Source organism: Vipera ursinii (assembly GCF_947247035.1).
Source record: "Vipera ursinii genome assembly, chromosome: 6".
Lineage (NCBI taxonomy): Eukaryota > Metazoa > Chordata > Lepidosauria > Squamata > Viperidae > Vipera > Vipera ursinii.
In genome coordinates, this window is record NC_139515.1 from 86,324,680 (window position 1) to 86,349,543 (window position 24,864).

Sequence of the window (24,864 nt, forward strand, 5' to 3'; positions counted from 1 at the left end):
CCTTCTTCTCATTTTCCTTCCTTCCTTCCTATTCTCTTTCCTTCTTCTCATTTTCCTTCCTTCCTTCCTTCCTTCCTTCTTATTCTCCTTCCTTCTTCTCATTTTCCTTCCTTCCTTCCTATTCTCTTTCCTTCTTCTCATTTTCTTTCTTTCCTTCCTTCCTTCCTTCCTTCCTTCCTTCTTATTCTCCTTCCTTCTTCTCATTTTCCTTCCTTCCTTCCTATTCTCTTTCCTTCTTCTCATTTTCCTTCCTTCCTTCCTTCCTTCCTTCCTTCCTTCCTTCCTTCCTTCCTTCCTTCTTATTCTCCTTCCTTCTTCTCATTTTCCTTCCTTCCTTCCTATTCTCTTTCCTTCTTCTCATTTTCCTTCCTTCCTTCCTTCCTTCCTTCTTATTCTCCTTCCTTCTTCTCATTTTCCTTCTTTCCTTCCTATTCTCTTTCCTTCTTCTCATTTTCCTTCCTTCCTTCCTTCCTTCCTTCCTTCCTTCCTTCCTTCCTTCCTTCCTTCCTTCTTATTCTCCTTCCTTCTTCTCATTTTCCTTCCTTCCTTCCTATTCTCTTTCCTTCTTCTCATCTTCCTTCTTTCCTTTCTTCCTTCCGTCCTCATCCTTCCTTTCTTCCTACTCTCCTTCCTTCTCTCATTTTCCTTCCTTCCTTCCTATTCTCTTTCCTTCTCATCTTCCTTCCTTTCTTCCTTCCTTCCTTCCTTCCTTTCTTCCTACTCTCCTTCCTTCTTCTCATTTTCCGTCCTTCCTTCCTATTCTCCTTCCTTCTTCTCATTTTCCTTCTTTCCTTCCTTCCTTCCTTCTTCTCATTTTCCTTCCTTCCTTCCTTCCTTCCTTCCTTCCTCCCTCCCTCCCTCTCTCTCTTCCTTCCTTCCTTTCCTCCCTCCCTCCCTCAATTAATTCACTCACTCACTCATTCATTCATTCCATTTAAATGCCTATCCAACTCACACATGGTGACGCGCATCATGGGGAAATAGTTTCCATCAAGTCACAAAGAGTCAGAAGCAACCCAGTCACAATAACCACCTTTTCTCCAAGTTGTGCTAGAGCAGACATGTCAAACTTGTGATGACACGTGATGTCGCGCAACATATCGGAGCCTTTTCGCCATTCCCAGCAATGGGGTGGGTGCGGCTTTTGGATGACGTATCCGGCCCTTGGGCCGGCAGTTTGACACCCCTGTGCTAGATTTTCCGAACTCCCGAGATCTGAAAGTGTGCATCGCCCATCGCCCAGAGGCTACCATACGAGGACAAATTATGCATTGTAAAGATTGCTTGGAGATGGAGAGATACTTCCAATGTAATCTACCAGATCCCCTGCGTGGATTGCCCCTGTAATTATGTAAGACAGATGGGGAGGAAGCTAAACACCAGTATGCAAGAAAACAAGCCAGCGATCAGATAGGGAGACCCAAACTCATTGGTAGCCTCACGTTGCAATGAACAAGGACATACATTCAATTTTGCAGGAACTAAGATTGTCGGGCGAGCAGGCACAAAAACAGCCAGGGAAATGTTTGAAGCCTTGGAAACGGGCCCCCTCATCCATCAACAGGAGTGCTGATTTACCCCTAGCTGATCAGGTACTTTGGAGGCGAGGGTTTGACAGCGCATGCAAACAACAGCCAACGGCTTAATAGTCAGCCATCAATCAACATCTGAAAAGCCACATACAACAGACATCATACAAATACCACACAGAGAAGAGTCCAAAGCACACACTATGCTAGAGAGACGTTCCTCAAGGATGGGCCCCAGCATGAGTCTGAAAGATCGGAAGACAATCTGGGACCCACCCAGATTGGACCCCGTGCTGGAGTTGTTGATGCTCACGGTGTTTTTCGCATCTGTCACCCGTTAAGTCTTTACTTATGGGTGTGCAAACCGCGGTGACAGGCTTTGCTATGATTTGCTTCTTTACGACGGCCTTAATTGCACCGCGTTGAGCAAACTATACAAAAGGGAGGTTAAATTAATTGGCTCTTGTTTCACAATCTGAAACGTTATCCAGAAGCCGGATTACTGAAGTTCAGAAGAATCAAAATAATTAAGGGTCCAATTGCACGCAGTGACAAATATAGATGGAATCCCATTTTTTTAATCCATGGAAGACTCGCTGCTAGAGGCAAAAAAAGGGGGGGGGAGTTGCCAGACAATTAAGTTTACAAGCTTTACCAAAGTATTGGAACTATAGGCTCATATTTATTTCATTTATAAATTGATATCCCGCTATTTTTTTTAATAAATAACTCAATGTGGAGAACATGCTTAATACTAACTCCTTCTCCTATTTCCCCCAAAACAGCAACCCTGTGAGGTAGGATGGGCTAAGAGAGAGCGACTGACCCAAAGTAATGCAACTGGCTTTCATGCCTAAGGGGAGGGGACGAGAAATCACGGTTTTCTGATGGTTGTCCTAAAGTGGCTTAAATACCTAAGACAGACCCAGAACAAACCATGTCTTGGTTATTGGCCCAAACTCACCAAGCCGGCTTTCATGCCTAAAGTGGGTTTAGAAGAAACAATCCCTTGGTCATGGGCCCAAAGTAATTGACAATGAAAATGAAACTAGGGTTAGGGTTAGGGTTAGGGCAAGGATGGCGAACCTTTCAGAGACCGAGTGCCCAAACTGCAACCCAAAACCCACTTATGTATCGACGGGTGTCGGGTAGGCGTGGCCCGATGGGTGGGTGTGGCCCATTGTGTGGGCCCGACCCATGGGGTGGGTATGGCCAATTGGGTGGGCGTGACCCACTGGGTGGGCGTGGCTGCCATGGTAACGGCAGACTGGGTGGGACTAAAAAGTTCAATCAATCAACTCCAACTTTGCGAGATCTTTTTTTTTCCCCGCGAGAAGTTGAGATTGATTGATTGATTGAACCTTTTTCTTTTTCTTTCTTTTTTTTGGCACACGGTGGCGAAAAGGTTTTATAAAACCCAGCTGAAGGCCTAGGACTGGGGCGATGGCGCGCGTGCCCGCAGAGAGGGCTCTGCGTGCCGCCTGTGTGGCACGCGTGCCATAGTTTCGCCACCACGGGGCTAGGGTTAGGGTTAGATCTCTTTGGATTCAGGGCTGAACAATGGTGTGAGGCCTTGAGTCTAGGAGGATCGCAAAGGAAAGAGAACATAACAGCTTTTCCTTCGGACTCTTTTGAGGGTCGCAGTGAAAAATATGGGGAAAATCCCACTGACAATGGAAACGAAACTACGGTTAAGGATAAGTCTAGCGTTAGATCACTTTGGAGTCAGGGCTGAAATGGAGCGGTTAGTGCAAGATGCTAGACCTCACCGTTGAAGCCTAGTGACCGACTCGCAAACATTCATTTAGTGACCATTCAAAGTTTTACAATACCACTGGAAAAAGTGACTTACAACCGGGCCCTCAGTTTTATGCCCATTGCTCCATTCCTGTGGTCACAGGATCAAAATTCAGTGCCTTGTCGTTCTGCGTGTATTTACGACAATCGTAGCATCCCGGGCTGGTATGATCTTCCTTTGTGACCTTCGGACAAACGAAGTCAAGGAGGGAAGCCAGATTTGCTGAACGATGGTAGGAATTCCCGTAACAAGTGCCGTAAGGAAGGTCTCCAAAGCGGGCAAAACTCACGTAACGGCCGTCTCGCTTAGGTACCGAAATTTTGGGCTGGGTCGTCATCGTAAGTCGAGGACTACCTGTAACAAAGCCCCCCCCGCCTATTTCAACAGCCCCTTCCGATTTCACAGAACCAAGCGTTAATTTTGCTTCGTGCGGTATAACGTTTCTTCTTGCCTTCTCTTGAGCTTATGGAAACAAGCCCCCTCCTCTGCTGCCAAATTCTTGGACAATAATTTGAAAGAAAGAAAGAAAAAAATGTACTGCGGGAGAGGAAGTAATAAAAGGAAACAAAGCTGCAGAGATAAGGCGAGTTAATTAATAAGCAAAACCGGCACGCGCTGCCCTATCGGAGTTTTCTTATTAAAGGCTAATAATGTTTATGAATGTTTTTTTTCTTTCTTACTTTCCTCCGGTTAAGACCAGAGAGACACTGCAAGAATTAAATTTGGCTGGTTACCGCGCTTGTGTCTCCTCCCTCCCCTTTCAATTTTTAAACTCTTTGCAGATACAGGTGAAGGTTTTTTTTTTTTTTTCATTAAGCAACAGCCAGCGCCTGGAAAGGTAATATAAAAGGTGACAATTTGATTTCATTGTTTCTGGGCTTTCAATTTCCAGAGAAAATCCTAGCAGTACAAAAATTCCCACCAGGTTTCTGCGCGGGCACGTTCAGCTGACCCTCGGAAAGAACACATGAAGTATTCTAATACTTCACGTGAAATATTAGCAACCCGTGCGAAGGATTAGTGCTGCTTTATAAAGCCTTCGTAAGGCCACCCCTGGCAGGCCAATTTTGGTCACCAGATTACAAAAAAGAAGTTGAGACTTTGGGGGGGGGGGGAAAGTGCAGAGAAGAGCAACTAAGATGATTAAAAACCTGGAGATTAAAACATATATGGCTACAGGAACTGGGTATGGCTAGTCTAGAGAAAAGAAGGACTGGCGGGAGGCGGGGGACATGATAGCAGTCTTCCAGTATTTGAGGGGCTGCCACAAAGGGGGGGGTGTCAAATTATTCTCCAAAGCACCCGAGGGCAAGACAAGAAACAGTGGAGGGAAGCAAATCAAGGAGAGAAGCAACCTGGAATTGAGGAGAAACTTCCTGACAGTGAGGACAATTAACCAGTGGAACAGCTTGCCACCAGAGGTCGTGGGTGCTCCATCACTGGAGATTTTTTTAAAAGAGACTGAACACAGACATGTCTGAAATAATGTAGGGTCTCCTGCTTGAGCAGGGGGCTGGACTAGAAGACCTCCAAGCTCCATTCCAGCTCACATGGCAAAGATTGAAGGGGAGCAAAAGGAAAAAAATTGAGTTTCCAAAATTGGCATCCCCAAAAGAACACTACAGCTGTGTAACTCCTCAGCTGCTAGGTTTCTACCTGCAGGGAATGGGGAACAGATGTTGAGACTCTAGAAAGAGTGCAGAGAAGAGCAACAAAGATGATCGGGGGACTGGAGGCTCAAACATATGAGGAACGGTTGCTGGAATTGTGTAGGTCTAGTTTAATGAAGAGAAGGATGAGGGGGGACATGATAGCAATGTTCCAGTATCTCAGGGGCTGCCCCAAAGAAGAGGCAGTCAAGCTATTCTCCAAAGCGCCTGAAGCCAGGACAAGAAGCAACGGATGGAAACTAACCAAGGAGAGAAGCAACCTGGAACTAAGGAGAAACTTCCTGACAGTGAGGACAATTGTAACCAGTGGAACCACCTGCCTCCAGAAGCTGTGAGTCAGACATGTCAAACACAAGGCCCGGGGGCCAGATCCGGCCCGCGAAGTGGTTTCATGCGGCCCGCGAAGCCATCCTGGAAACAGTGAGGGAACGGCCCCCACTGCCTTGGCCCTGGCCAAGAGACCCTCCTCCTGCCAGAGACCCTCAGATCTCTCCCACTCCTTCCCAGGCCCCCATAGTCACCCTTCATGCGAACGATGTAGAGCTGGCCACGCCCACCCAGTAGGCCATACGCACTCTAGCCACGCCCACCCAGTAGGCCATGCCCACCCTGGCCATACCCACCCGGCCCCCTGAGGGCAACCGCAATGCTGATGCGGCCCTCAATGAAATTGAGTTTGACACCCCTGCTGTGAGTGCTCCAACAGTGGAAGTTTTTAAGAAGAGATTGGACAACCATTTGTCCGAAATGGTATAGGGTTGGACTAGATGACCTGAGCAGGGGGTTGGACTAGATGACCTCCAAGGTCCCTTCCATCATCATCATCATCATCATCATTATTCAGCTGCCAACTCGCCCACAGCAACTCTAGGTGGCTTACAAATAATAATTAAAAAACCCCACAACTTCGCTGAAGAGGTTAATGAAACGTTCGGAAACCAACCAACAAGCTTGGAGAACAAATCCTCACCCTCCTTCTACACCCGAGCCGCAGCTATTCACCACTGTTGCAAATAAAAAAACAGCAGGGGAAAAAATAAAAATAAAAAAACAATAACAGACATACACACGGCAACAGCACAAGGTCAAATAAGTCCTTGGGGACCTCTGCTGTATAGGGTTTCCTGCCTGAGCAGGGGGTTGGACTAGAAGACCTCCAAGGTCCCTTCCAACTCTGTTGTTCTGTTCTGTTCTGTATTCCATTCTATTTTCTATTCCTTTCTATTTTCTATTTTCCATATTCCATTCTGTTTTGTTCTGTTCCGTTCCATTCCCTTACCTTCCATATTTTCTATTCTATTCTATTCTATTCTATTCTATTCTATTCTATTCTATTCTATTCTATTCTATTCTATTCTATTCTATTCTATTCTATTCCCTATTTTCTATTCTATTCTATTCCCTATTTTCTATTCTATTCTATTCTATTCTATTCTATTCTATTCTATTCTATTCTATTCTATTCTATTCTATTCTACTCTACTCTACTCTACTCTACTCTACTCTACTCTACTCTACTCTACTCTACTCTGCTCCATTCCACTCCATTCTATTCTATTCTTATTCCATTCCATTTCATCTATTCTATTCTATTCTATTCTATTCTATTCTATTCTATTCTATTCTATTCTATTCTATTCTATTCTATTCTATTCATCAAGAAGTATCTGTAGTATTTAACAACAATACAGTGGAGAGTTTAGTCTGAAGCTCAAAAGAACTAATTTCTTTTTAATACGGGGAAAAAAAATAATGCCACATCTTTTACAACTGCTTATCAATATTATATTAAGCTCCCGCAAAACAGTTTAACCGGTTCTTTGTCCCTTTTACATCCCAGCAATCGTATTTAACACTGATATCAAATTTTCTATTTCAAAAGGTTTAATTTTACTTTCCCCGCGACCGTGTTCCTAGCCTCTACACCAGGCTATTCTCTGTGTTCTAGATGATAATAGAACCATTTTTTTTAATTAAAAAAAAGAGGTGATCAAATTCAGCCCCTGTTCCCTAGCGATCAAGAGCTCAGCTTCTCCATCGCTGAAAAACTATCAATAAATAAAAAAATATCCAGAGTCTTAGGCAAGCCAACCCCACCCCTCACACCCTCCCCTTGAAGATTTGGACCCCAGGAAGATCCTCAACCCTGTTTAAGGTGAAAGAATCGCTTCCTTTGGCTTGCAATCCCTCTCAAAGATCTTGAGATTCAGACACCGTGTGTGTGTGTGTGTGTGTGTGTGTGTGTGTGTGTGTGTGTGTGTAAAATACGCTGGGACTGCGATATGAAGAGGAATCTGCGATTTTGATCAGGATGTCAGCTGGGGAAGAGAGGGATCTGCCTTATCCACCCTTACCGAGATTTTGCTCCTGAAGGATCCGACTTCTCAGCAAAGCTGAAGCAATTTTCCACAAAGAGAGAGAGGAGAAGAAAAAGACACAACTGCTGGAGCAATAGCCAGCCCAAGATCACAGTAAGTTTTCAGCCTCTGCAGTGCAGTTAGCAAAAACCTACAAAGATGCTAAGCGTCTATCCATCTCAGACAGCCCCGAGGAAGCTAATCGCTTGGTTGGTAAATACAGAACAACGGAGTCGGAAGGGACCTTGGAGGTCTTCTAATCCAACCCAGAGCCTTGGTGGAGCAGTGGGCTAATGCCTCCTTAAGTAACACCAGCTGCCTGCAATTAGTGCAGGTTCGAGTCCCACCAGGCTCAAGGTCGACTCAGCCTTCCATCCTTCCGAGGTAGGTAAAATGAGGACCCAGATTGTTGGGGGCAATTAAGCTGACTTTGTAATAATGCCGCTTGGGGGGTGGGGGCGAAAGCCCTAATAAGCAGGCATATACATAGAATGAAGGCTATTGCTAAGCACATTGATTTGTGCTTCTTAGATTGTAAGCCGCCCTGAGTCAACGGAGAAGGGCGGGATATAAATGGGATTAAAAAAAAAAAACCGCTGCCCATGCATAAGACCTATAGTCCAGGGGTGGGCAACCTTGGCTCTTTTATGACTCGTGGACTTCAACTCCCAGAACTCCTGAGCCAGCACAGCTCAGCTTGGAAACCTCTCCCTTTCCCCTCAGCATGGCTGGCTCAGGAATTCTGGGACTTGAAGTCCACGAGTCCTAAAGCGGCCTAGGCCTAGGCCAGGGGTAGGCAACCTTGGCTCTTTTATGACTCGTGGACTTCAACTCCCAGAATTCCTGAGCCAGCCATGCTGAGGGGAAAGAGAGAGGATTCCATGCTGAGCCATGCTGGCTCAGGAATTCTGGGAGTTGAAGTCCACAAGTCATGAAGGGGCCATCGTTCCCCCATGCTGGCTCAGGAATTCTGGGAGTTGAAGTCCGTGAGTCATAAAAGAGCCAAGGTTGCCTAACCCTGACCTATACGATTTCAGACAAATGGCTGTCCAGTCTCTTCTTGAAAACCTCCCATGATGGAGCACCCACAACTTCTGGAGGCAAGTAGTTCCACTGATTAATTGTTCTAGCTGTCAGGAAATTTCTCCTTAATTCTAGCTTAGTTTCCATCCATTGCTTCTTGTCCTGCCATCAGGGGCTTTGAAAGATAGGTTGACCCCCTCCCTTCTTCGAGACAGCCCCTCAAATATTGGAAGATGCTATCATGTCACTCCGAGTCCTTTTCCTCATTAGATAACACATACCTACTTCCTGCATTGTTAATTTCATGCAGAGTGGAATTATTTGGAATAATTCTTCTCAATAACTCCATTCTGCATGAAAACTCAATCCTTGGCACACCCAGGAACAACAACAACAACAACAATAACAACAACAACAAAGGAACGTGCCAGAATTTTTCCAATAACTGGATAAATGATCTCCTTGAAAAATTTAGATCTCCTTGTTTGAAGGCTGGAAAGATCCCAATTTTTTTTAAAGAAAAGTGGAATTGGGTATGATTACTTTAATGAAAAGAAGGACTAGGGGTGACATGATTGCAGTCTTCCAATATCTCAGGGGCTGCCCCAAAGAAGAGGCAGTCAAGCTATTCTCCAAAGCACCCGAAGGCAGGACAAGAAGCAACGGATGGGAACTCATCAAGGAGAGAAGCAACCTGGAACTAAGGAGAAACTTTCTGACAGTTAGAACAATTAACCAGTGGAACAACCTGCCTCCAGACGTTGTGCGTGCTCCATCACTGGAGGCTTTTAAGAAGAGACTGGACAACCATTGGTCTGAAATGGTATAGGCTTTCCTGCTTGAGTAGGGGGTTGGACTAGATGACCTCCAAGGACCCTTCCAATTCTGATAGCAGCCTTCCAGTATCTCAGGGGCTGCCCCAAAGAAGAGGGAGTCAACCTCTTCTCCAAAGCGCCTGAGGGCAGGACAAGAAGCAACGGATGGAAACTAGTCAAGGAGAGAAGCAACCTAGAACTAAGGAGAAACTTCCTGACAGTTAGAACAATTAACCAGTGGAACAACCTGCCTCCAGAAGCTGTGAATGCTCCAACACTGGAAGTTTTTAAGAAGAGACTGGACAGCCATTTGCCTGAAATGGTATAGGGTTTCCTGCCTGAGAAGGGGGTTGGAGTAGAAGACCTCTAAGGTCCCTTCCAACTTTATTGTTGTTGTTGTTGTTGTTGTTGATAGAAGCAACCTGGAATTAAGGAGAAACTTCCTCACAGCGAGGACAATTAATCAGTGGAACTGCTTGCCACCAGAAGTTGTGGGTGCTCCAACATTGCAGGCTTTTAAGAAGAGACCGAACAGCCACTTGTCTGAAATAGTATAGGATCTCCTGCCTGAAAAGGGGGTTGGACTAGAAGACACACACACACCCCCGCCGCCCAAGGTCCCTTCCAACCGTGTTATTCTGTTATTCTCCATTGGGAACAGCTGGGGATCTGGGAGGGGCCTCCCTCACTCCAGATTCATCTTAGCGTCCCCACCTCTACGCCAGCCCATTGCAACATGTTGAAAGCATCATTTGAATACGGTGCTGGGCGGCCAGTGAGGCAAAATTTTTATTATTCAACTCAGCGGGTCCAGGAGATAATACATTTTATGTCAGGAGCCTCTGCTGAGGTTTCCGAAGTCCAACCCTTTCTCTGGCAAAGAATCCTCAGCCAAGTGGAAAATTAGAAAGTGAGGCCAACGGAAAGAGGGGAGCAGGGTTCAGCGAAAGCACAATTAAGTCGCCCCCCCAAAAAAAAATTAATTCCTAACAACGGGCAGAGAAATCCTCGTTCCCCATACCGATGGACAATCCCCAGCAAAAAGCAATTCAATTGAGAAACCGGCTTTGCCGGTCATGGCTGCCTCCGGCTTCTGCTGATTTAATTTCCACGTAAGAGGCAACTCAGAAGGTTGGTTTTTTTCCCCCTATCTAGTTTTGGAAAAGTCCGGAAGAGTCTTTGGCATCCAGTCCTCCATTTTCCCCAGCCCAACCAGCTAATTCATTGAAGCAAAGAGCTGGTATTGGAAATGGAATTTGGGTTTGCCCATCTGCCTAACCTCAAAAGCCAACATGACCGTATTTCCCCCAAAATAAGCCCTAATATGAAAATAAGGTTTTTCAGGATGCCCGTAATATAAGCCCCACCCCCCAAATTAGCCCCAGTTAAGATCGTAAGCCAGACGGACCCGTTTAGTAACGTATTTCCCCAAATATAAAACCCAACCAGAAAATAAGCCCTGGCGTGATTTTTCAGGATGCTCGTAATATAAGCCCCACCCCCAAAAATAAGTCCCAGTTAAGACCGTCAGCCAGATGGACCCATTGAGTACCGTATTTCCCAGGAAATAAGACCTAATGCGTCTTTTGGAGCAAAAATTAATATAAGGCCAGGTCTTAATTTTCAGGAAAATATGGTAGACAATAAGCATGCAGGATGGCGCCCTCCAGGTGATGCTAAGCTACAAAACTCACAGTCCCTTATCTTCAGCCACAAAGATGGGAGATGACAGGAATTATGGAATGACAGAGCTGGAGAATGAAAGAGATTCTATGGGTCATTTTTGCCAACCTTCTGCAGTGACCATCGTTTAACAGCACAACAGAATAAGAGTTGGAAGGGAACAACTTAAGAGCTGGTAGGGACCAAATTTCTTACTTAGCAACATAAATTTTGGCCTCAACTGTGGTTATAAATTGAGGACTATCTCTAACAGAGTTGGAAGGGACCCTGGAGGTCTTCTAGTCCAACCCCCTACTCAAGCAGAAGACTCTCTAACATTTCGGACAAATGGCTGTCCAGTCTCTTCTTAAAAATTTCCAGTGTTGGAGCACCTACAATTTCTGGAGGCAGGTTGTTCCACTGGCTAATTCTTCTCACTGTCAGGAAATTTCTCCTTAATTCCAAGTTGCTTCTCTCCTTGATTAGTTTCCATCCGTTGCTCCTTGTCCTGCCTTCAAGTGCTTTGGAGAATAGCTTGGACCCCCCTCTTCTTTGTGGCAGCCCCTCAAATACTGAAATACTGCTATCAAGTCTCCCCTAATCCTTCTTTTCTCTACACTGGCCATTCCCAAATCTTGCCACCGTTCTCCATACATTTCAGGCTCCAGGCCTTTAGTCATCTGAGTTGCTCTTCTCTGCACTTTTTCCAAAGTCTCAACGACTTTTTTTTTGTAATGTGATGACCAAAACAGTTAAAGATCAATGAAAGGTTTAATACACGCCAGGGTAGAACATGCAAATTGGTAAGACATGTGGCTTAAAAGGTTGCAAGAAACCAGCCAACCCGCGGTCCATAATCAAAAAAGCCAACACAGTGCTAGGCTGCATTAACAGAGGGATAGAATCAAAATCAAGTGAAGTACTAATACCACTTTACAATGCTTTGGTAAGGCCACACCTGGAATACTGCATCCAGTTTTGGTCACCACGATGTAAAAAAGATGTCGAGACTCTAGAAAGGGTACAGAGAAGAGCAACAAAGATGATTAGGGGGCTGGAGGCTAAAACATATAGGGAACGGTTGCTGGAATTGGGTATGTGTAGTTTAACGAAGAGAAGTGTGAGGGGTGACATGATAGCAGTCTTCCAATATCTCAGGGGCTACCACAAAGAAGAGGCAGTCAAGCTATTCTCCAAACACCTGAAGGCAGGACAATAAGCAACGGATGGAAACTAGTCAAGGAGAGAAGCAACCTAGAACTAAGGAGAAACTTCCTGACAGTCAGAACAATTAACCAGTGGAACAACCTGCCTCCAGAAGTGGTGAATGCTCCAACACTGGAAGTTTTTAAGAAGAGACTGGACAGCCATTTGTCTGAAATGATATAGGGTTTCCTGCCTGAGCAGGGGGTTGGACTAGATGACCTCCAAGGTCCTTTCCAACTTATTATTATTATTATTGGGCCATTGCAAAAACAAAAATAAAAAGATCCGATATAGAAACTTGATTATGTGTCTTGTATGAACACAGCCAGTTGGAGATCTTAGGAACCAAGGCATCAAACCCCTTTGAGGATACTCAGGAGTCAAAAGCCCCAGCTTGCAAAATAAACTAGAGATAGATAAAGACCTCTGAAGGTGCAGAGGCATCATTTCAGGGAAAAGAGGAGTTCAGTGCATCCTATCCTGTCAGAAGTCTTGACACTATCAAGAAGGATGGAAAATTAAAGTACAACTGCAAGTGAAAGCAGAGGTGACCTCTCTCTGTAGAGCTGTCACTCCACAGGCTATTTTCTCTCCCTCGCACATCATCAGCCAATGCAGAGACACAAGAAATTGCCGGCGAATCCGACAGCAAACAATTCCCTGAAAAACATCCCCGTGGTTCAGAGGCATTTGTTCCCTGTGGTTCGGTTGTCCGTCCATCATAACGCTACTGATTTTCTTCTAGAAACTGACGTGTCAGCAGAAGGAATTTGACAAGCTCTGTGTTATTATCTTGGTCGTCGGTAAGGAGAGAAACTAACAGCAGACCCAGCGTTGTCTGACCTCAGAAGCGCATCCGGGAAGTCGTTATGTATAAGTGATCAAAAATCTAGATGTCCACTAGAGGGCAGACCAATGGCAAAGAAAGCATCTTGGCGCCCCCTGGAGGTCATTCGGAGTTTCCCCAAAGGTGCTTTTTCAGGAGGCAACTGGGCTTGGTTTTTTTCTTTGAAGATGTTTTGCTTCTCACCCAAGAAGGGTCTTCAAAGAAATACAAGAAAGTCCAGTTGCCTCCTGAAAAAGCACCTTTGGGACAACCGTGACCTGGACGATGGAGAATCTCCATAGACTTTGGCAGCCTATATCGAGTAGGCTCCCAACACAACGCAGGCTGTGAAAAGGATAACAGACGTCAAAAACATCTCAGAAGCCACCAATGGACTATTGTAACCACATGGAATCAGCGTAGCACACAAGCCAGCTAAAACCCTCCAAAACATCCTAAGCCCGTGGTGGCCCGTGGTGTGTCACAGGTGGCACGCAGAGCCCTCCCTGTGAACACGCGTGCTGTTGCCCCAGTCCTAGGCCTTCAGCTGGGTTTTATAAAACCTTTTCGCTTTAGGCCTCCGCCGCCGCATGCAAAAAAAAAAAAGTTCAATCAATCAATCAATTTCAACTTCTCACAGGGAAAAAAAAGATCTCACAAAGTTGGAACTGATTGATTGAACTTTTTAGTCCCACCCAGTCTGCTGTTACAACCGCAGCCACGCCCACCCAATGGGCCACACCCACCCAATTGGCCACGCCCAGCCGGCACCCGGCGATATATAAGTGGGTTTTGGGTTGTAGTTTGGGTACTCGATCTCTAGAAGGTTCGCCATCACTGTTCTAAGCAAACCAAAAGACTCAGCAACCAGTTGTATAACAGTTCATTTAATGGCCATTTGAAGTTACAACGGCACTGGAAAAAGTGACTTCGGACAGCTTTTCATACTTACAGCCACCGCAGCATCCCCACATAATCAAAATTCAGACACTTGACAACTGACTCCTATTTGGGACAGTTGCAGTGTCCTGGGGTCATGTGATCCCCTTTTGCGACCTTCTGACAAGCAAAGTCGACGGGGAAGGCAGGTTCACTTAACAATTGTGTTACTAATTTAACAACTGCACTGATTCGCTTAACTACTGTGACAAGAAAGGTCGTAAAATGGGGCCAAACTCACTTAACTTTTAGAATTTCTGTTTATATATATGGTAGCGCCACAGGGCAAACAAGGAGTACAGTCACCATGTGCTTTACTGCTCAGCTACTGTATATTACTGTAACAGGAAACAGGAAAATTTACTGGAGGCTAAAACATATAAGGAATGGTTGCTGGAACTTGGGATGTCTAGTTTAATGAAAAGAAGGATGAGCGGGGACATGACGGCAGTCTTCCAATATCTCAGGGGCTGCTCCAAAGAAGAGGGAGTCAAGCTATTCTCCAAAGCAATTGAAGACAGAACAAGAAGCAATGGATAGACAATAATCAAGGAGAGAAGCAACCTAGAACTAAGGAGAAATTTCCTGACAGCCACAGCAATCAACCAGTGGAACTACCTGCCTCCAGAAGCTGTGAATGCTCCAACACTGGAAGTTTTTAAGAAGAGACTGGACAACCATTTGTCTGAAATGGTATAAGTTCTCCTGCATGAGCAGGGGGCTGGACTAGAAGATCTCCAAGGTCCCTCCCAGCTCTATCCTATCCTATATCCTACATCCTACATCCTATCCTACTTAGAACAGAAGAGCACAGAGTATACCATAGATCCAAACTTGTAAATACTGCCATCTACTGGTTGAATATTACTGTAGTTGTTGCATAGAAATACATTACAACAATGAATTGCAACAACAACTGTCTTGGTTAGTTACAAAAAATTTGGGTCATAAGTCGCGAATTGTAATTGTTCTTACTGTGAGGAAATTTTTGTAGGATAGGTCTTTCTTTGACAAGTTTCCATCCATTGCTTCTAGGAAGGAAGGAAGGAAGGAAGGAAGGAAGGAAGGAAGGAAGGAAGGAAGGAAGGAAGGAAGGAAGGAAGGAAGGAAGGAAGGAAGGAGAGAGAAAGGAAGAAAGGAAGGAAAAAAGAAAGAGAAAGAAAGAAAGAAAGAAAGAGGAAGGAAGGAAGGAAGGAAGGAAGGAAGGAAGGAAGGAAGGAAGAAAGAAAGAAAGAAAGAAAGAAAGAAAGAAAGAAAGAAAGAGGGAGGAAAAAAGAAAGGAAGGAAGAGGAAATAAGGAAGGAAAAAAGAAAGAAAGAAAGAAAGAAAGAAAGAAAGAAAGAAAGAAAGAAAGAGGAAGGAAGGAAGGAAGGAAAGAAGGAAGGAAGGAAGGAAGGAAAAAAGAAGAAAGAAAGAAAGAAAGAAAGAAAGAAAGAAAGAGGAAAAAAGAAAGGAAGGAAGGAAGGAAGAAAGAGGAAATAAGGAAGGAAGGAAAAAAGAAAGAAAGAAAGAAAAAAGAAAGAAAGAAAGAAAGAAAGAAAGAGGAAGGAAGGAAGGAAGGAAGGAAGGAAGGAAGGAAGGAAGGAGAGAGAAAGGAAGAAAGGAAGGAAAAAAGAAAGAGAAAGAAAGAAATAAAGAGGAAGGAAGGAAGAAAGAAAAGAAAGAAAGAAAGAAAGAGGGAGGAAAAAAGGAAGAAAGAAAGAAAGAAAGAAAGAAAGAAAGAGGGAGGAGAGGAAAAAAGAAAGGAAGGAAGAAAGAAAGAAAGAGGAAATAAGGAAGGAAGGAAAAAAGAAAGAAAGAAAGAAAGAAAGAAAGAAAGAAAGAAAGAAAGAAAGAAAGAAAGATGGAAGGAAGGAAGGAAGGAAGGAAAAGAAAGAAAGAAAGAAAGAGGAAGGAAGAAAGAAAGAAAGAAAGAAAGAAAGAAAAGGAAGGAAAAAAGGAAGGAAAAAACAAAGAAAGAAAGAAAGAAAGAAGAAAGAAAGAAAGAAAGAAAGAAAGAAAGAAAGAAAGAAAGAAAGAAAGAAAGAAAGAAAGAAAGAAAGTAAGAAAGTTGTGAGATGGAAAACAAACTTAGGCACCCAAAGCAGATCTCATCTTAAAAGTCAAGCGGCCGTAAAAGCCACGTTCAAAGACTCTTGATTGTTATCGAGGCCTCTGAAGGGAGCTTGGATTACCTGCGAGTTGGCTCACTCAGTTCCAGAACTTTGACCAAGGAAAGGTAAATCTGAGGTCGATCGATAAACAGCGGGATTGCGTTACCCGCTGAGACCAGATGGTATTTATTTCCACGGCCCAGGCAACAGGAGGGGAGAGAAGTTAAAAAGACACAATTAAAACTTTCCGTCTCGACCTCTGGAACTATCGAAGAAGATCAGCAGCTTCAAGAGTCTCGTCCTGCTTTGGAGAGAAGATCTCCCGTCTGGAAGTCAGGAGATCCGAAAAGGAGGTGGGGGCCAGGCAAACCATTCCCCCCCACCTCACCGAATAAACTTGGTTTGTGGTCTTCCTTCCGTGGTAAGAAGCTCCAGCTAAGCTTGCAAGAAACTTCAGCCAACGACAGGACTGAGTTGAGAGGCCTCCATTTCTAGTCAGGGTGAAGATCAAGTGAGGCTGGGAAGATCCAGCAGTTTTAAGGGGGAAAAAAAACAACCCAACAACTTCTGCTTTTTCAAGGACCGGTGATCCCCCGACTTACGGCCCCGACTGAGCCGAAAAATTCCGTCGCTAAGCGAGAGATGGGTTAAGTGAGTTCCGTCCCCTTTGACGCCCTTCCTTCCCACAGCCGTGAAGTGAATCGGTGCGGTTGCTAAACGAGTCACACGGTTGTAACGTGAATCTGCCTTCCCCACAGACTTCGCTTGTCGGAAGGTCGCCAAAGGGGAACCACCTGACCCCGTGACGCTGCAACCGTCCTAAGTCCATGCCAGTTGCCCGAGCCTCTGAATTTGGATCATGTGACCCAGGGGAGGCTGCAACGCTCGTAAACGCGAGGGAAAAAAAATCACAGGTCTCTCTTTTGAGTGCCGTTGTAACGCTGGACAGTCACAAAACGAACGGTTGCAAGTCGAGGATTACCTGTAGGTGAAGGACTTATTGAAGGAAACTTCTCAGAAATAACTACATGTCTTGCTTTGCGGCTCTTGACCTCCAGCAAAGAAGCAACGGATGGAAACTCATCAAGGAGAGAAGCAACCTGGAACTAAGGAGAAACTTCCTGACAGTGAGAACAATTAACCAGTGGAACTGCCTGCCTCCAGAAGTTGCGAATGCTCCAACATTGGAAATTTTAAAAGAGACTGGACAGCCATTTGTCCAGAATAGTACAGTTAGTCCTCAACTTACAACAGTCTATTTAGTGAGCATTCAAAGTTACAACGACACTGATTTTTTGGATAGGATTGGGTTTGGCTAATCTAGAGAAAAGAAGGACTGGTGGGGGAGAGACATAATAGCAGTGTTGCAATATCTCAGGGGCTGCCCCAAAGAAGAGGCAGTCAAGCTATTCTCCAAAGCGCCTGAAGGCAGGACAAGAAGCAACGGATGGAAACTCACCAAGGAGAGAAGCAACCTAGAACTAAGGAGAAACTTCCTGACAGTGAGAACAATTAACAGTGGAACAACCTGCCACAGAGGTTGTGAATGCTCCAACACTGGAAGTGTTTAAGAAGAGACTGGACAGCCATTTGTCTGAAATGGCACAGGGTTTCCTGCCTTAGCAGGGGGTTGGACTAGATGACCTCCAAGGTCCCTTCCAACTTTATTATTATTGTTGTTGTTGTTGTTGTTGTTGTTGTTGCTGCTGTGAAAGGGTGTAGATATATTCAAGAGGAGCCAGATTGTTGGGGGCAATAAGCTGACTTTGTAATAATGCCACTTGGGGTGTGTGTGAAAGCCCTAACAAGCAGGCATATACATAGAATGAAGGCTACTGCTAAGCTTGTAAGCCGCCCTGAGTCTTCGGAGAAGGGCAGGATATAAATAGAATTTTTTAAAAAAAAGATAAACAGTGATTAATATTTATGTGTATTTATATGTAAGGGTGTGTAGATATATACGCATGTATGCATATAGCACATCTATATGTGTGCTATGTATGTGTACGCTTTGAGAGCAGGCAACAGGATTTTACTTTTAATGTGTGCCAGTGTGCCCACAGTAAAAAAAAAGAAGAAGAAAGAAAGAAAATAAAGCTTATCTTATCTTATCTTATCTTATCTTATCTTATCTTATCTTATCTTATCTTATCTTATCTTATCTTATCTTATCTTATCATCTTATCTTATCTTATCATCTTATCTTATCAGAGGTTGTGGGTGCTCCATCACCGGAGGTTTTTAAGAAGAGACTGGACAGCCATTTTGTCCAGAATGATATGGGGTTTCCTGCTTGAGCAGGGGGCTGGACTACAAGACCTCACAGGCCCCTTCCAACTCTGCTGTTTTTCCGTTATGCCACTATTCTGTTGTGGATGCTCCATCAGCGGAGCTTTTTAAAGAAAAGACTCGGACAGCCCCTTGTCTGAAGTGGTATGGGGGGTGGTCTCCTGCTTGAGCGTGGGCTGGACTAGAAGACCTCAAAGGCCCCTTCCAGCTCTCTTCTGATTGACTGATCGGTTGAACGCCACTGCAGTCGCAAACTGCTAGGGTCAAACTTTATTCCAAATTCCCCTCCTCGCCCTATAGAAATCTGTGTGTGTCTGGGGGGGGGGGGGGGGGGGGGGGGGTGGGGGGGGGATGGATATTCTGCTTTCAAACTCTCTCTATGCCACTTGCACACCAGGACACTTTTCCTCCCTACACAGCGGAGACCGAAAAGTTGAAGAAATCAATTCTCTCAACTATAGATCGGGGGTAGGGGGGGGAAAGAAGCCAGTCTTGCGAGCAGCACACAGAACAGAGAAAGAGAAAGGAGGCCGCTGTGGTGTCTCCGTGAATAGTTGGCCTGAAACTGGCTCACTGCCGGGAGTTTTGCGTTGTTGTTTTTTAACATTGACTGCCAGCGCCCCGCGATTGGCTTTGAAACTGGCTAAGCTGCAAATTGCTTCTCTAGACCGTCGTTCTGAAGAGGCACCATGTGAAGAACACAAAAGCAGGACTTCAGGATTCCCCTGGAGGCTCGGAGGAAAACAAAGGGTTCTCCCCGGTTTGGGTCATGAAAGAAACAAAGAAAGAAAGAAAGAAAGAAAGAAAGAAAGAAAGAAAGAAAGAAAGAAAGAAAGAAAGAAAGAAAGAAAGAAAGAAAGAAAGAAAGAAGGAAGGAAGGAAGGAAGGAAGGAAGGAAGGAAGGAAGGAAGGAAGGAAGGAAGGAAGAAAGAAAGAAAGAAAGAAAGAAAGAAAGAAAGAAAGAAAGAAAGAAAGAAAGAAGGAGAGAGAGAGAGAGAGAGAGAGAGAAAGAAAGAAAGAAAGAAAGAAAGAAAGAAAGAAAGAAAGAAAGAAAGAAAGAAAGAAAGAAAGACAGAAGGAAGGAAGGAAGGAAGGAAGGAAGGAAGGAAGGAAGGAAGAAAGAAAGAAGCCTTTTTCTCCAGAAAGCCATGAATCAAAAACACAGGGTGTCCCCCGTTGCTTCCAAGTCACCTCGCAAATATCTGTCGCTCACGTGTAGGACGAGGGCGAAATTTCGTTCCCTGACCTCGTGGGTTGGTTTCCGAATGTCTCGTCGTCGAGCTCGGTAACCTCTTCGGACAAGTTTAGGGGGGGCGCGGATGTGGGTGTGTCGAGTGAGGGTTTTGTGACGGGTCAGGCCCAGTGGTGGCATTCTCACCGGTTCTCGCTGGTTTGGCAGAACCGCGGCCTAATTTTTGGGCTGAGTTTGGTGAACCAGTTCTGATAAATCTGTGTGACGCACCATGCCGACGGCACTGCTGCCACGAGGCATGTTGTGCTGCTAATGCCGCCACGGCAGGCATGTCACGCATCCTCCTCCTCAACGGCACCAGGTGCCTCGCATCGTTACTCACCACCAGCGTGACGTACGTGGCGCCGGCGATGGCGACGAACAGATTTTACATTAGGGCCGAGAACCGGTTGTTCAGTTGTTTAAATCCCACCACTGGTTAGGGGCGAGTCGTCAGCGAGAGGCTGGTGATGGGTCTCCAGATGGGGAGGTTGCGTCAGGTCAGGATCCTTGGGAGGTGAACTGCTGGTAGTGGGGGATTGCGCGGGATGGTTCAGGGTTGGTGCCGCCCCTGGTTGGCTGTGTGGTTGATTTGGACTCTGAGGGGTTTGTATTCTGCTTGTAGGTCGATGTGTCTGTTGATGGAACGGCTTGTGAAGTGCCAGGCTTCCACGAACTCGCAAGTGTGGCGGGTGGGTGGTGTGGCCGATGATTTTTGTGTTGCTCCAATCGATTGCTCCAACCTCCCCACCGCAACACCCGCCAGCAGCCTCTCACCGATGACTCACAACCTGACTGATCACAAGAGCCTCACTTGACAAAGCCACACCTGAAGCCCTTATCAGCAGAAGAGCGCTGACACAGACATCCCCCAACCTCTGCTGAAGATGTTACAATTGCTTTTCTCCGAGCAGGTGCCATTCAACAAGATGGAGTTTAAAGTTCATTTGTTTGATTTATGAAAATTATAATTTGCTGGCCGTCTCCTCTCCAACGAGGAGTCTGGGCAGCTTACAGCAAAAAGACAGTTGTTGTTGTTAGTTGTGAAGTCGTGTCTGTCCCTTCACGACCCCATGGACAATGTTCCTCCAGGCCTTCCTGTCCTCCACCATCTTCTGGAGTTCCTTTAAGCTCACGCCTCCTGCTTCAGTGACTCCATCCAGCCACCTCATTCTCTATCATCCCCTTCTTGTCTGGCCTCAACCTTTCCCAGAAAAAGACAGCAAAGCGTTCCAACCCCCCCCCCCAAAACCCAATTCAAATCAACAATCAAAAAAGTTCTCAACTATCTGGGCGGGAAAGATGGCAACTCCATCTGGATGTCCTTGTCGCCTTGCCACCACGGAACTGGCAGAAGATGCAAGTCAGTGGTGAGAAAAATCTGGTCATGAACTTAGGCAGGAAAAACCCGCCTTCATTTTGTACAACTCAAGCCGGTGTACATACAATATCCCTCCCTGCTCCTTTGTTCTCCTCACATCTCATATAAGATGGGTGAAGCTGAGGGAGAGGGGTGGGCCCAGAATCACCCAGCCAGCTTTCATTTCTAAAGTGAGACTAGAACTCATTGTCTTCTGGTGATTGGCCCAATGTCACCCAGCTAGCCTTCAGGCCAATGGTTGGACTAGAACTCACAGCCCTCCTGGTGATTGGCCCAAAGTCACCCAGTCAGCATTCATGCCTAAGTCAGGATTAGAATTCACATCCTCCTGGCGATTGGCCCAAAGTCACCCAATCACCTTTCAAGCCTAAGATGGGACTAGAACTCACAGCCTCCTGGCGATTGGTCCAGAGTCACCCAATCACCTTTCAAGCCTAAGGTGGGAGTAGAATTCACAGCCTCCTGGCAATTGGCCCAGAGTCACCCAATCACCTTTCAAGCCTAAGGTGGGACTAGAACTCATAGCCTCCTGGTGATTGATCCAGTCATTCCGCTGCCTTTCATGCCTAAGGTGGGACTAGAACTCACAGCTTCCTGGCGATTGGCCCAGAGTCACCCAGTCACCTTTCAAGCCTAAGGTGGGACTAGAACTCACAGCCTCCTGGCGATTGGCCCAGAGTCACCCAGTCACCTTTCAAGCCTAAGGTGGGACTAGAACTCACAGCCGCCTGGCGATTGGCCCAATGTCATCCATCCAGGTTTTGTGCCTAAAGTGGGACTAGAACTCACAGTCTCTGAATGAGATGTTAGGAATGGGGGAGGTGCGGCTTTTCCAATCAACCAATCAGCACAGACAAGCTCCAGCGATGCTTTAGCAGAAACCACCAATCCCTTCCTTCCTCTCCTCCTTTTCTCTCCCCAACGACCCATCCTCCCATCTCCCTGGGGAATGGGCCTCTCCATTTGCAGCTTTGTCGTCTTTTACACACCATGGTGAGAAAAGGTGAGACGGGAGAGGAGGAGAAGAGAAGAGAGACAAAGATGCAGGGCAGCCATCTTCTCCGGTCCCAGCCAGTCAACACTTACATGTTGTGAAGCACACACCATCCGCAGTGGGGGTCCCCCGAGCCCAGGCACTCGCTGCAACTTTTGTACTGTTCGCAGGACTCCACCGGTACACGGATCAGCTGTGGGGGACAAAAAGAAAGAGGATTTTTTTTTAACAATGCGGGACAGTTGACACAACTTCCTGTCCGGAAAGGCTGTTAATGCCCAACCGTTGCACCTTGGGAAAATAGCTCAAATTCAATAAGTTGGTAGGATTCCAAGTTCAGCAACGATTTTACCGTGGAAGCCAAAACAAACAAGCTGTGATTTGCAGGCTTAAGCTGAATATAAAACTTTCTTACAGAAGGATGCTTGGCTTGTGGGGGGGGGAGGGAAATGAGCAGGGAGGGCTCAGACACATCAGCCATCAACAGGCACAGAGAGATAAACGACGTCTACTTACTGCTTAAAAGAGACAATCAAAAAATCTAAACAGGAAACAAAGGGACCAAAACACCTACTCGCCAGCAATCAACACCAAGTAAAGCTCTCGGAGATAGCACCAAGATCAACGCTAGATGAACAATCAGAAGTAAATAATTCCCAAATCAAGGAACTAACAACTCGTATCAGCAACAGGTAAAAAAACAGCTCAGTCAGGGAACCACCAAGAACGCTTCCACCAACACTGACAGGGCAAGCCATAAAAATAAGATCACCCCCCCCTCATCTATTATTGATCTCCTCCTCCTCCCTCCATCCCAGCACTGATGAAGTTATCTAGATCTGTCTGTCTCTCTCTCTCTCTCTCCTATCTATCTATCTATCTATCTATCTATCTATCTATCTATCTATCTATCTATCTATCTATCCATCTATCTATCTATCTATCTATCTATTAATTATCTATATCTTAAGGTAAAGGTAAAGGTTCCCCCGCAGATGTGTGCTAATCGTTTCCAACTCTAGAGGCCGGTGCTCATCTCCGTTTCAAAGCGGAAGAGCCAGCACTTGTCCGAGGACATCTCCATGGTCATGTGGCCGGCATGACTAGACGCCAAAGGCACACGGAACGCTGTTACCTTCCCACCGTAGTGGTCCCTATTTTTCTACTTGCATTTTTTACGTGCTTTCGAACTGCTAGGTTGGCAGAAGCTGGGATGAGTAACAGGCACTCACTCTGTTACGCGGCACTCGGGATTTGACCCGCCAAACTGCCAACCTTCTGATCGACAAGCTCAGCGTCTTAACCCACTGAGCCACCGCGTCCCTTATCTATATCTTAGTATCTATCTATCTTTCTATCTCTCTCTCTCTCTCTCTCTCTCTCTCTCTCTCTCTATCTATCTATCTATCTATCTTAGTATTCATTATCTAGATTGTTGGGGGCAATTAAGCTGACTTTGTAATAATGCCGCTTGGGGGTGTGTGTGAAAGCCCTAATAAGCAGGCATATACATAGAATGAAGGCTACTGCTAAGCTTGTAAGCCGCCCTGAGTCTTCGGAGAAGGGCGGGATATAAATGGAATTAAAATAAAAAAAAAATAAAAAAATATATCTTAGCATCTATCTATCTATTTTAGCATTCATTATCTATATCTTAGCATCTATCTCTTAGCATTCATTATCTATCTTAGCATTCAGTAACTATCTATCTTAGCATCTGTCTGTCTGTCTATCTATCTATCTATCTATCTATCTATCTATCTATCTATCTATCTATCTATCTATCTATCATCTATCTTAGTATTCATTATCTATATCTTAGCATCTATCTATCTTAGCATTTAGTATCTATCTATTTTAGCATCTATCTATCTATCTATCTATCTATCTATCTATCTATCTATCTATCTATCTATTTATCTATCTATCTACCTACCCACCCATCCATCCATCCATCCATCCATCCATCCATCCATCCATCCTGTATATAAACCTAATAGAGAGTAAAGAAAGGAAAAAGGAAAAAGAAAGGAAATGGTAAATGGTAAAAAGATAGAAAGAAAAAAAAAGAAGCTACTAATTTTCTTTGCAGGAAGTACCACAATTATAAAGTTATCTCTTCCTACAGTAACAAAAAGAAAAGCTCGCTTTTTTTTTCTATTACGTGATTCCCCCCACACCCACAATCTTCGAACCCACAAATCATAGGCGGATTTTTTTTTTCTGGTGTCATGCAAAAAGTCCATAAGGGATTTCCAGCCAGTCATAAATGTAGATATTGTCATTTCTTTAATCAAGGAAGTCAACTGAGATTTCTCTGCACGTTCCATCACCTTCACCCATCATTTCTCCGTTGTGGACAGCGTCAGATCTCCCCACTTTTGAGCATACAATCATCTCGCCGCAGTTGTCATATATAAAATTGAAGCTCTGTGACTTATTTCAAGCTGCCTGTCCATTAATCCCTAAAGAACAGCCTCTGGTTTTAACTGTATTTAAAAAATCTTCTGAATCAGTGCCTGTATTTGTAGCCAATTTTCTTTTGCTTTTTTTTTTTAACACATCCACAAAACATGACAAAATGTCCCTCTTTAGGTTGTCCATATTTCCAGCATAAATTTCAAATATCTTTATACATTTTAGACAATTCTGGCATCACCTCCCACGGCACGTCGTTCAGTAAAAATTCTCTTTAGGACTGGAACTTAATGAAAACTTCAATTCTTTCAGACACACGTTTTCCCATTGAGTCCATTTGTATATTTTAGCCCTTTTATTTTAGCCTGTTTTGCCGTACAGGTTGTCTTCCATTACAACATTTAGTGACCGTCTGAAGTTACAACGGCACGGAAAAAAGTGAGTTATGACTGTTTTTCACACTTAGGACCGTTCACATGATCGAAATTCAGATGCTTGGCAACCGGTTCATAGTTATGAAGGTCACGGCGTGTCCCAGGGTCACATGATCACATGTTTGTGACCTTCTGACAAGCAAAGTCCCTGGTGAAGCCCGATTCACTTAACGACCACGTGACTCACTTAACAACTGCA

The 24,864-nt window shown here is 45.0% G+C and overlaps 1 protein-coding gene across 1 annotated transcript in view; it reads right to left on the bottom strand.

Annotated features, from left to right (window-relative positions):
• The window catches only part of PLXNA4 (plexin A4), a gene marked incomplete at both ends in the record, with an annotated part of 418,983 nt that overhangs the window by 134,257 nt on the left and 259,862 nt on the right, over positions 1-24,864 (bottom strand). The window contains one exon of the mRNA XM_083365401.1: positions 21,906-22,006. Within this exon, the coding sequence (XP_083221527.1) occupies positions 21,906-22,006 (101 nt within the window). The remainder of the gene's footprint in view (positions 1-21,905; positions 22,007-24,864) is intronic.